This window comes from Triplophysa dalaica, chromosome 3, assembly GCF_015846415.1.
Source record: "Triplophysa dalaica isolate WHDGS20190420 chromosome 3, ASM1584641v1, whole genome shotgun sequence".
Taxonomy (NCBI): domain Eukaryota; kingdom Metazoa; phylum Chordata; class Actinopteri; order Cypriniformes; family Nemacheilidae; genus Triplophysa; species Triplophysa dalaica.
In genome coordinates this window covers 20,433,702-20,446,225 of record NC_079544.1, presented here as the reverse complement: position 1 = coordinate 20,446,225, position 12,524 = coordinate 20,433,702, and the positions used below count along the sequence as shown (strand labels likewise).

The 12,524-nt window shown below is 36.8% G+C and overlaps 2 protein-coding genes and 1 non-coding gene across 3 annotated transcripts in view; 1 reads left to right on the top strand and 2 right to left on the bottom strand.

Moving 5' to 3' along the window:
• The window catches only part of gpc5c (glypican 5c), a 106,249-nt gene extending 103,803 nt beyond the window's left edge, over positions 1 to 2,446 (bottom strand). Inside the window, exons 1-2 of the mRNA XM_056744612.1 lie at positions 2,383 to 2,446; positions 454 to 567 (exon numbers count right to left, since the gene is read on the bottom strand). The gene's annotated coding sequence lies outside the window, so the exon portion shown is untranslated. The remainder of the gene's footprint in view (positions 1 to 453; positions 568 to 2,382) is intronic.
• trnam-cau (transfer RNA methionine (anticodon CAU)) lies at positions 1,410 to 1,482 on the bottom strand. The gene has a single exon. It is a non-coding gene; the product is annotated as a tRNA-Met (tRNA).
• A 104-nt stretch (positions 2,447 to 2,550) lies between the features above and the next one.
• On the top strand, positions 2,551 to 11,840 carry eeig2a (EEIG family member 2a). Its single transcript, XM_056744562.1, has 11 exons — positions 2,551 to 2,799; positions 5,151 to 5,271; positions 5,386 to 5,415; positions 5,521 to 5,637; positions 6,130 to 6,176; positions 7,663 to 7,760; positions 7,916 to 8,029; positions 8,225 to 8,393; positions 8,488 to 8,624; positions 10,805 to 10,868; positions 11,100 to 11,840. Exons 1-11 carry the CDS (start codon positions 2,654 to 2,656, stop codon positions 11,140 to 11,142), a joined length of 1,086 nt encoding a protein of 361 aa, XP_056600540.1. The 5' UTR covers positions 2,551 to 2,653; the 3' UTR covers positions 11,143 to 11,840.
• The last annotated feature ends 684 nt before the right edge of the window (positions 11,841 to 12,524 follow it).

The following is a 12,524-nucleotide window of genomic DNA, read 5'->3' as shown; positions in this document are numbered from 1 at the left end:
GATCACAAGAAATGGACAGCACCTGAGTTAAATATATGAGTGTCACAGCCCGAAGGGTCTGAATACTTAGGACCATGTGATATTTCAGTTTTTCTTTTTTAATAAATCTGCAAAAATGTCAACAATTCTGTGTTTTTCTGTCAATATTGGGTGCTGTGTGTACATTAATGAGGGAAAAAATGATTTTAGCAAATGGCTGCAATATAACAAAGAGTGAAAAATTGAAGGGGGACTGAATACTTTCCGTACCCACTGTATATTGCCCAGTGGACGAGAAAAGGCCTTTGATGCATAACAGCATGATCAAATGCAATCATATCCCCAAAGTTTAACATGGAGATAGAACAAAGGCACATTGTTTTAGACAACATATGAAAAAAGACAATCTTCTCCCTTTTTTACTTTGACAGGATTATATAAGGCTACATTTAAAAATGTATGTAAAATGTTTACCGTATGGTGAGTAGGAAGTGTCAGTTGAAGAGCAAAAGCAGTTCGAAAGACTTTACACACAATGCCCTCATTTTCGTTCCTTGCTGAATACCCTTGACTTTAGACATGGTATGCCTGTGATAAAAGCGAAAGCAAGAAAATGAATTCTATAAAGTTTATAAGGCCTACATACATTTACATTTATGCGTTTGGCAAACTCTTGCGAAAGAAGTCAAGTGTGTATAGTCAAGACAAACTGAATGAATTCACTTTTAGTACTAACAGTGGCAAAAGATAGCTAATGCAGCTTGTTTGCAGACATAAACGGAGATCTCTGTAGAGAAAGCTTGAAGAAAACACAGCGACCCCTGCTTTTTAATACATTTATTTAAATCGATTTTTAAAACCGGTGTTGTGCCGAAAAATGACATCTGCCAAATTTTGACTCCCCCATTCCCCACTAACATTAGGTGTTACGATTAGGTGTGTGAGAGGGGTTAGGATTATCTAAAAAAATCAACGAGGGGAGTCGTGATCTGGCGGGGGAGTCCAAATTCGGCACAACACCGGCTCACGTGAATGGTTACATCCCTAATGGAAATATTGGACAAAGTGTGTTTTGCCAGCATTCAAGTGAATTTCTTCTTCACATGTGTTTTTCAATTTCTCATTTCGGAGTGTAGGTCACCAAACCCAACCGTATATTGTCTTACTCATTGTATTGTTGCCTAACACATATAGCACCATATTGAAAGGTTTCATTCACTCCTAGCAACTAACTGTAGTCTTAGGTATGTCTGTAAAATGTCTGCTGGAGATCTGGAAAACATCGGCTGTGTAAAAACATCTGATAAAACATCACGGAAAGAGCAGTTTTACATACTTCCTAAATCTTTAACATCTCATCACGCAGATGTCTTGTTGATGAACTTGAACGGTTCCTATCAGAGCTCAGATTTTGACATAGAAAAACTAACTGCCCTGTGTGAGGCTCGAACTCACGACCTTCAGATTATGAGACTGACGCGCTGCCTACTGCGCCAACAAGGCCTGTGATTGTGATTGGCCGAGGTTTCAACTTTCGATCTAGCCTTACACTGTGAAATGTACTTGCATTCCTTGAACAAGGCACTGCAAATTCACATATATCTTTTCCAACCAGTACGTTATTGAGTCTGACATTTAAGCAGGAGTGAAAACAAAGCCTGGCATAAAATTAAGCACAGGTTTGGAAATCTGATGTGTTGTCTCCCCCTGGTGGACAGACAATTTGCTACAGCTAGCGCTCAGACGTTCGAGTTATCAGTTACACTTACATTTATTTCTTAGCGAGACGCGTTTTTCCAAAGCGACTTTCAAGTAGGAGAGCATATTTTATCATAGCTCCCCTCGATAGTTCGATACTTTAGATATTTTCTCTCTTGATACAGATTAAAATAGATTCCCAAACACCATTAGCTGTACATTAATGTATAATAACATGACATCACCTTTTTATTTCACCAGTGACTGATTTCAATACAAGAGTGACACTTTCACTGTAAAACTATAAACCCTAACCATATATTTTTATTTAATTACAAATGGCACCAAGGATGGCTTGAATCAATTTCTTTTTTTAACAGAGGGCTTCCCCATCTACTAAAATCTTGAAAAGCTTTCGATAGAAAATGAAGAGGAATGAGCAGATGTAGGAAGAGAAAAGGGAGAATAACAGCCCACATAGCCTTCAGCACAATGACTTCATTACAAACTTTTTGTTGCAAGATACTGGTATAACCTAGAACACCAATATGGAAATACGGGGGAGAAAATACACATAAATCCACTTTTTGTGTAGAATTGTTATTTTTTGTTATTAAAGGTATACAATTTATGTTTTAAATGCTATACCAAACAATTGCTGTGATGTTACATGCCTATTGACTTCCATTGTATGAACAAATTTACCTATTAATCCTATTTTGTGGATTTTAGTAGGCTATAGTAGCAGTGGTTGTAGTTTGTCTTTTTTGCTTGTTGTCTAACAAAAATGTGTCGGTTAAAAAGGGGACTTTTATTTTGAAACTTCGCCCGTTGTTCGCTGTTCATGCTCGCGTTCCAACTTCCAGCTGTTTAAAAACTGCAACTCCCCCTCTGTCATCACTGGAGGCGAGTATAACCCCGTGTTCTTGCTGTCTTTACACCCCAGCCGTGAATTATAACAGAGTCTGTTTAATCGATGGCTTTTATCATGATAAAAAAGAAGAGATTTAAGTTTAAAGTAGATGTGGAGCTGGAGGAACTGTCATCTGTCCCGTATGTTAACGGGGTTCTCTTCTGCAAAGTCCGAGTGACGGACGGGGGCTTTTCAGGGGAGTCATCGAGGTGAGAAAAACACGCTTTTTTACTCATTCATTTATTTAGTGTTGAAGATTTGAGTCTAGAAACATTTAGATATTCTTATTACAGGTGAACTGAGAATTGCTTAATATAAGTTAACCCGAAAATCTCCATACAACATATAATTGTATAAAAATAAATGTTTTTCTTTTATATTTATTAAGTTTTATAACATTTTATCCCGCACACTTTACTTGTTGCTAAATCTTAAAGTGAAAGTTCATTAAACTGGATTAAACAGGCAGGTTTTTTTAAGGAGTTCTAATGGCACTGTTTATCTTTATAAATCGCTTGTTTAATGATGTTTTAGTCATTATCAAAGTGCATTTTATTTGTATGCAACATTACATTTTATTATTAAAAAACAGATATAATGCTGCATGCCATGTATTTTTGTAAATTCTCAGTATTGCGTTTGTCACATCATGGTTGCTTTATAATACAATATTATTAAGGAATGTCAAACTTACATTGTCTGAAGTTATTACTTGTATAGATCTGAGCTAGATACACTGCTTGTTCGTGTTACACAAACTGCCAGTCTGTTTTTATCTGAATATATTGTATGTAAATTGTGTGTGTATATAAATATATTATATGTATTGTTTGTTGAGTGCCACAAACCCTTAAAGAGGTGGGATCAGGTAAACCTAAAGTGATTGAGTTATGTTTCATTAGATCACTTGATTAATGCAAAAAATCAGCTCCAGATAGTCAGCACTGCTTTCAGATTCACTTAAATCTAAATGTTTGAAAACAGATTTTTAACAACATTAGACCATCACAGCAAATACATTTCTGTGTGATTCATGTGTGAATGTAAGCTTGTTAGAGAGTGACATGTATTTTGGCATTGAGGGAATGAGAGGAGGTGTCTGCAGGGAACCGTTCTTGTGCCTCATTGCGGGAAAAGAGGGCAGGGTCCGATTGAACAAATCCCTTCCTTCCTTTAACCGTCATGACTTAACTCACCTTGACGACTGTGAACATTTATCCAAATGCAAACATCCCATAACTGTTTGAATACCAAAGAAAATTATTTTCAACTGTGCAGATTGAGAAGGTATTCACTTTGGCTTTTAGTGAAAACACTGTAGCAGGAAGCATTATTCTGAAATAGTCGTTACAAAATGCACAGTGAGTGTTTCACAACCAGTTCAATGATGTAGACATAATCATAATGTGCCTATCCGTTCAAATCTTGTTTTAATAGTAATGTAATAGTAGTAGAGCAATATTAATTCATTCAAAACCTCAGATTTGAGACTTATTCCTAACAATATTTTTACAATAATTAAAAATATTGTTTCTATTTGCATTTATATGGTCTGGACCGTAGGTCTGGACTGAATGGAATGGCCACAATACACCTAGAAATGCTGATTTGAAGTGAAAATTTAGATTTAGATTTTGACTTATTTTTTTGTATATTCATTTATATCTATCACAAACATATTATACTATGAGTTGCTTTTGAGGAAAGTACACACAGTCTGCACTTTAAATTGTATATTGTGGATTGATTATGCAACAACATGTCCAGGTTACAGTATTGTCAATTGAAGGATCTCATAGAATTTTTTATGAGTAAAACATAAAGAGGCGTCTTACTCGAAAACAACTTCTACTGACATATCTGAAAATATATCACTGTGATTGTTTTGTCTCAAGATGCACACTAGTAGTGTTTTTTGTAACGTATATTTTAAAAAACAACTTAAATATTCTAATTTAACGAAGGCCTAGTCCTGGTTTAAACTCTATTAACTGCATCTACTCATCTTCTGCACTATAACTTCAATAATTGCATTAACTCATCTACTGCACTGTAACCTTAATAACCGCATTAACTCATATACTGCACCGTACCTTTAATAACCGCATTAACTCATCTATTGCACTGCAACTTTAATAGCTAATGTCTATAATTAATGCACACTTAAGTGACTTGCACTATTGTATAGTTTAATTGTTATCTGTTCATAACCACCTGTGCATTAATGTTCACAGTATATAGCCTTCTGTATATATTGTTCATAGTACATATCGACTGTCATATTTTCATAGAACATTCCTTCTGTAAAGTTTTTTTTGATAGTACATGCCCACTGTATGGTATTTTCCTAATATTGTATTCTGTATTTATTCACACTGTATATCCTGCACTTGCTAATTGCACTTCTGGTTAGACCTAAACTAAATTTCGTTACACTGTACTTGTATATGTGTAATGACAATAAAGTTGAATCTAATCATCTAATCTAAACTGATCCCTGTCCGGGAAACCGCCCCAAAGTCTATTTATACAATATAATCTCTTTTGTTTTCTCCTGCAGAGAGCAGGTTATAGCTAACTGTGTTAAATGGAAGAAAACGTTCTCCTTCTTGTCTAAAATGAGCGCAAATGCAGGGACTGGTGTTCTGGATCCGTGTGTGTTCCGGGTATCTGTAAGAAAGGTGAGAATTAATTTTTTGATTTGTAAAATGCATTTATGAATATTAAATGTGCTGCGCAAATTGGATGGATTTGAGGTTTTGATTCCATTTTTTGTTTGCTTGTTTTTTTTAAAGGAGCTCAAAGGTGGCAAGACCTTTGCAAAGGTAAGCCCTGTCTGTAAGTGGCATTTTGAAGACTGCAGAGCTGGATTAAATTCTGGTCTCTTCTGTCAAATTACTGGAATTGACTGATACGTGTGTGCCATACAGCTTGGCTTTGCTGATTTGAACCTGGCTGAGTTTGCCGGTTCTGGAAACACCACGCGACGCTGTCTGCTGGAGGGATATAACACAAAAAACACACGACAGGACAACTCTATACTGAAGGTACTCACACATATACATTACAGAATGAACGATCCCACACATATACAGACATGTTTTGAGGCAGCTCTCCCCTTTGTCTTGAAATCACCTGGCTTATAGATCCGTATCCGTTTGTGTATTTATATCATAAACATGCCGTTGCTAAGGGGCGGGTCTGCTCCCCTTCAGATCTGTGTGTGGTGTTGTGTTGCGTGTTCAACTTCACGTGGGTTATATGTGGCATGCTGTAGCCTGTGTTGAGAGACGTGTTTCCCATTCCAAACCCCCTCCTGTGCCTGGAGGTCTTCACAGGGCCCCAAGAATTCCACAGCTCTGCACCCTTACACCCAAATCTGGAGGTGTTCTAAAAGTGCCCCAAAAAATATTTTTAGCCATAGAGGACCGCAAACACAAAACCCCACACTACTTATTAAATCTTAAAGCATATATTTGGATTGGCGTTCAGACTAAACTTCACATGCATGTAAATACTCACCTCATCTCTCTCTTCAGGTGATTATCGACATGCAGCTCATGTCAGGTGATCCGTGCTTTAAAACGTAAGTCATCACATATTTTTAAGTTTGTTTTACAAGATGTTGTTGCTTTCCTGTTGCTCAGCTGATATTGTGCATTGTGGCAAATGGCTCTGTCGTAGGTTTGATAGGAAATGCAACTGATCAAATGTAAAGCCAGAATGTACTGTGCACAAATGTTGTTATTGAAACCAGATTCACCTGAAAAACCAGAAATGTTGCCCCGTTTTTAACAGCCAACAGTAACACATTGCTGATCCATTAAAACTACCCATTTGCATGTTTTATGTCACTGTGTTTGTGCTTCTGTTTTGCCATCGTGCAATTGACTTTTTGTCTGACCGCAGTGTCTGTGACACGCAGACAGGAAGTCTGATTCAACCACTTCCTGGTTTCATTTAATAAGACACACAAAGATGTAATGTTTTAGGCCACGGACACAGAAAAAAACATCAAATTTCTATGTTTTTAGAATGTAAAAGACCCCATGACATAATATTTTTTGTGACTTAAAAGTGTTTGAATCCAGTCTTAGATGCGAGTAGGTGTGTGATCTGTCATTGAAAGGTGTGTTTCATATCATTATAAGGCAGCTGCCTTGATATATCCCATTGAACCAACAAGCACACTGTTCTGAAAGTAGATAAGCTGTTGATAGAGTAATGAAAAAGCCATTGTAAAGAGGTGTGTGCATGTGTGCGTGTGTGCTTGTCATCACAGAGAACTGAATCATGCTCCAGGGAGTTGTCATTCATTCACTGTGTTTGTGAGAATCCTTAAGACCTGTTATGGAGGTGTGTGTGGAGGTAGTGCTTTTACTCTGGCCTTAATTTTGAAAAAGTGCGTCAGAATTTCGTTACTGCTGATTTCTGAGGGACTAAATGTATAACTTGGGGTTTGTTTTAAGTTTGCAATAATAAGAATCAGTATTGTAAATTTAAATGTGACGCCTCCCTCTTACCATATTTGGAACATCAGGTTCCAAAGCAATTGTAGTGATATGTACACCCACCTTACTTGCGTATACATTTGGGCGGTCTTATTCAAATCATACCATGAAATGACGTAGATTTGTGGGGGTGTGGTTACACAAGGCATTTCAGGCAGGTCTGGGTGAGCATTCGCTTTTAGATAGAATGCATCTTTTGTTCGGACACTTTAATTTTTGCAAGTTTATGCAAATACATACATGGGCAACTTATAACACACCAAAGACACAGAAAAACACGTATTCTCGCCATATGACCCCTTTAAATGTAACACAAAAAAATCATATGTGGGTCCTACTTTAATTATGAAATTTTATCATGTCTATATAATACCCTTAAATCTCTAGTTTTTTTGTATCAGCCTTTAAAAAATCATATGGGTAAACTATTAGTATTATTATTCCACAGTAAATCTGATGTTGTGATTTAGTTTTTCAAGCAATAAAGTAACTGGGATGTTAAAACATCTGCCCACTAGATATGTCAGTCTTATGAGAATATTTGGTATTTGGCTCTTCCAGGGCTCCATCTACCGCCATGACTATTGGATTCCCTGGAGATACAGATCTTGATGAGGACAGAAGAGGAGAGACACAGCCGACAACTCACATCTGTACAGGTATCTCTCCATATGCTTACTTATACACTTTATTCCATTAAAAAGTCCTCTTTTCAGCTGACATATTATGAGATGTATTTTGTGCTATTAGTGAAGGATCACCACTCATTCAGACTGCGGACAAAATTACATTAATAATTCGCCTTATCTTGTAGACAATTCAGGAAAAAGCACCTCCAGTCATAGGTCTGGTTCTGTCCTGGATGAACTGGGAAAGCGCGGCCATTCGAGAACATCCAGCTACGCCAGCCAGCAGTCTAAGTTCTCAGGTCTGTATATGTTACGTAAGTCTTTTTCTCATTTAGTGTCAAAACTCATAACCAATAGAATAGAATCTTTTGGCTCCTGTAACCAGAGCTTTTGCTGCAAATAATGCTAATTCATTGAAAGCTGTTTTGCCCATCAACATGGTTTTGAGAGACTTGAACGGGCATTAATGTTAATCCATCTGGGAATTCTCATAGGCTACAGCACTGATCACTCCCGTCCCTCCAGTATGACAGAGCTCTCTCATAGGAGGAATTTGTCTGTGGGTAGTGCCTCCATAGGGATCGGTAGCTTACCAGAGCCCAGTGAGTCCAGCCTACAATCCTCACTGCCCCAGCACTTCACACCATCACACAGTGCCAGCAGGTAAACGCAGACTTGCAAGTGTGTTTAGAGACAATTAATATCTGTGATATCTGTAGGTGAACATTATAATTAATAAATGACCGGGACTTTACAGGTTTCCTGTAAAGCAGGACTCAGTTGAATGTCAGCTAAAGAGACTGGATGCTACCAGAATAGACGCTGATGACATCATCGAGAACATCTTACAAGGCCAAGACTTTAGCCACAGTATACTGGACTCTAGTGCTGAAGGTACTCCTTCATTTACAATACTCTGAATGAGTAGCTCAGAACACTAACACTTAATAACATGAATAGCTTTAAAGGTCCCATTCCCCGCGATTCCATTTTTCAACCTTTAGTTGAAAGTGGGCAGACGATGTCTAACCATTCTTACCCTGTTAAACAGGCCAACATTTTTCTTGCTCATTTGAAATAAAAGTGGGAATAAATATATAAATTAAATACTACGTGGACACAATTTTTTACTTCAAAGCTTGGAAATTCAAGGATCATAACACATCAAACAAAACCTTTATATCTAAACACAAACACATACTGCGCAGTTCCTCTGAGACCAAAGTGTTTTATGTTCTGAAGGATATGCAGTGAAATTCTGACGTGCGCTCTTTTGCAGTTGCACATTACACAAACCACGTTGTGGCTTTGTAAAACGAACGTTTACTATGGTTACCACCATTTCAAACAAACAGATGATTGAATTTCCCCCTTTCTTCTCTGACTCATAGACAGACTTTTTTCTGAGGCAAAATTGTTGAACTCACTGTTGCCACAACAACTTGTAACATCTTTTCCCAATTCCTCTCATAAAGGAAACAACTATATATGCAGCGGGGAAAATAAGTATTTGACACATCAGCATTTTTATCAGTAAGGGGATTTCTAAGTGGGCTATTGAGACAAAATTTCGACCAGATCTAGCCATCAAGCCAAATATTGAATTCATACAAAGAAATCAGAACATTTAAGTAAACAAGTTCAGTCATAATAAATCAAGTGAAATGACACAGGGAATAAGTATTGAACACATGAAGGTAACAAGGTGCAAAATGGCATAGAAATCTGTCAGATTTGAGAGAGAAACCCTGCACGCTATCAGTACTAATTGATATCAGCTGCTTTAGTCCTAATTGATGGCCTACAAAGGCTTCTCATTACCTAGGAGGCACACAGGAAAGACTTCATGATGGGTAAAAGCAAAGAACTCTCTGTATATCTTCGTAATCCTATCGTTGAAAAGCATTTTGATGGGAATGGTTATAGGCGCATTTCCAGAATGCTGAATGTTCCTGTGAGTACTGTGGGGGCCATTATCCGGAAATGGAAAGAGCATCAGTCCACCATAAACCGGCCACGATCCGGTGCTCCACGTAAGATCCCTGTCCGAGTTGAGGCTCGGTTAAAGTTTGCGAAAGAGCATTCGGAGAAGCCTGTGGATTATTGGGAGACTATAGTGTGGTCAGATGAAAGCAAAATTGAACTTTTTGGCAGTCATTCTACACACAATGTTTGGAGAAGAAATGGCACTGCCCACCACCCCATGAACACCATACCAACAGTTAAGTTTGGGGGTGGAAGCATCATGGTTTGGGGCTGCTTTTCAGCAAGGGGTACTGGCAGACTTCATATTATTGAAGGCAGGATGAATAGAGAAATGTACCTGGACATTCTGGATAAAAATCTGCTGCCATCTACCAGAAAGCTGAAAATGAAAAGAGGGTGGACATTTCATCAAGACAATGATCCCAAACACAAGGCCAAGGACACAATGAAGTGGTTTCAAAGAAAGAAAATCAAGCTGCTTGAATGGCCCAGTCAATCACCTGACCAAAACCCCATAGAAAATCTATGGAGAGAACTGAAGATCAAAGTTCATAAAAGAGGCCCAAGGAACCTTCTAGATTTAAAGACCATTTGCTTTGAAGAATGGGCCAGAATCACTCCTGAGCAATGCAGACGACTGGTCTTTCCATACAAGAGGCGTCTAGAAGCTGTAATCACCAACAAAGGCTTTTCTACAAAGTATTAAATAAAGTGTGTTCAATACTTATTCCCTGTATCATTTCACTTTATTTATTATGACTGAACTTGTTAACTTAAATATTCTGATTTCTTTGTATGAATTCAATATTTGGCTTGATGGCTACATCTGGTGGAAATTTTGTGTGAATATCCCACTTAGAAATCCCCTTACTGATAAAAATGCTGATGTGTCAAATACTTATTTTCCCCGCTGCATATATATATATACATATATATATATACCTACATATACAGTATATACACACATACATATATATGTATTAAGATAACTTTTTGTAAATATACAAACATTAGTGGTGTATATGGCCACTAGTTCATCTGAAAATATAATATTTTAAATGTAATTGTATAATGTGTGTATATTGCAGAGGAGGGTCTGCGGCTGTTTGTTGGGCCTGGGGGAAGCACTGCTCTGGGTACTCAGCACACCTGGTGAGTATCATTATGTAACATACTAAGATCACCTTGGTAACTGGCATCCTCAGCCTAAGGATCCTCTTTTGTGGAGTGGTCATTGTGGTTTCACATTATTATGAGTAGATTTTTTTAAAGGTATTAGGAGCTCTTAAAATATTATTACATTTAAAACAGCACATGTTTATGTAATACTGTAACATAATGCATTTGCACTCTCTCAATTTAATTTCTCTTTCCATCGATTAGGGTTGGTGCTGGGACTTTTGAACCGGTGGTTATTAATCGTTAGACTGACTGTCTTTGGGGTAAGGTGATGTAACATCCTGTGTCAAAAGAGGGTACCATTCCGTTGTCTTCGCAGCAATTCTAAACTGGGTGTCTGGCACATCTGTGAGATCTGGGAAACACTTCTTCCCCTTGTGGCCGAATCTGAGAACTTCACATTTTAAATGCCTCTTTCAGCGGGTTCTGAAGATGGATATCTACTGAAATCTACAATCTTGTACAACCTACAGTCAAATTATCACAGAATGATATGGTTGTGGTTTTCGCAGTCATTTTTAAAACAGGAAAATGAAACTTTGAGAATGTGTTATTGTTTTTATACTTGTTTTATATATTGTCTTGTTTATTAGGATATTTTTTATTGTAATGGTGTGTACTGATGCACTTTAGACGAATTTCAAGAATACTGAATTTCAAGAGTATAATCTTTTGGATAGACTATCTGTGGAGGTTACACATTCAGCCTGAACCAATCAGTTTGTATTTTTATATTGTTAAAAATATGAAATGGTTATAAATTGTTTACAAATGCAATATAACATGTTTTAAATGTGTTAAAGGTTAAATTTTTATGACCTAGGCTATGAGAATGGCTTTTTCGGAATGGGAAGATTTGTAAAAAAAAAGAATATCAAAGAAATAAGATAAAAATGATGTGTTTCTTTGTTTGTTATTTTAGAGGTAATAAAGTATATGCCTGATTCCTTTATTTAAAATACAGTATTCATTGAATATATTTGTTTATTTAACTGGACACTGCATTACTGATGCATGACTCTGAGTGTTAAAGATTGTTAAGTGTCAAAAATGTCACTACTCACGTTTACCTCTGTTGTCAAAGCAACCAGCATATAATACTGTATATAATATGCATAGTACTCCGCATAAAGTGTGTTGCATTATACAATACCATTAGAGAATAGCATATTTAATTTTAAGTATGTATTTTTAGTGCAGTTTTCTGTTGACACTAATATTTGGTTGTTAAACTGTCATCTTTTAAATTCAGTTTTCATTTATATCAGATTAAAACACATTTCACATACATTTCAACCCTTCTCTGGGCTAAAATTAAAGGTTTATTAAACAAACAAAAAAGTATAGTTGTTTAAACACTGGTTTGGTTCCTAGATAAGTATTTTTGTATTTTAAACAACATGTAGGGCAGTGGTTCCCAACCTTTTTCCTTGGGCCCCACCCCATACGTACATATATGAAAGTCGGAGCCTCCCCAACCCTCCTCATATATATGTGTGTATACACACAGATAATTGCTACCACACACACATATATAGATGGTAAATATAAATAAATTAAATAATTTAGTCATAAATTAAATTAACTGGTTAAGATGAGTAATTTAAAATATTTTAATGACATTTGTAC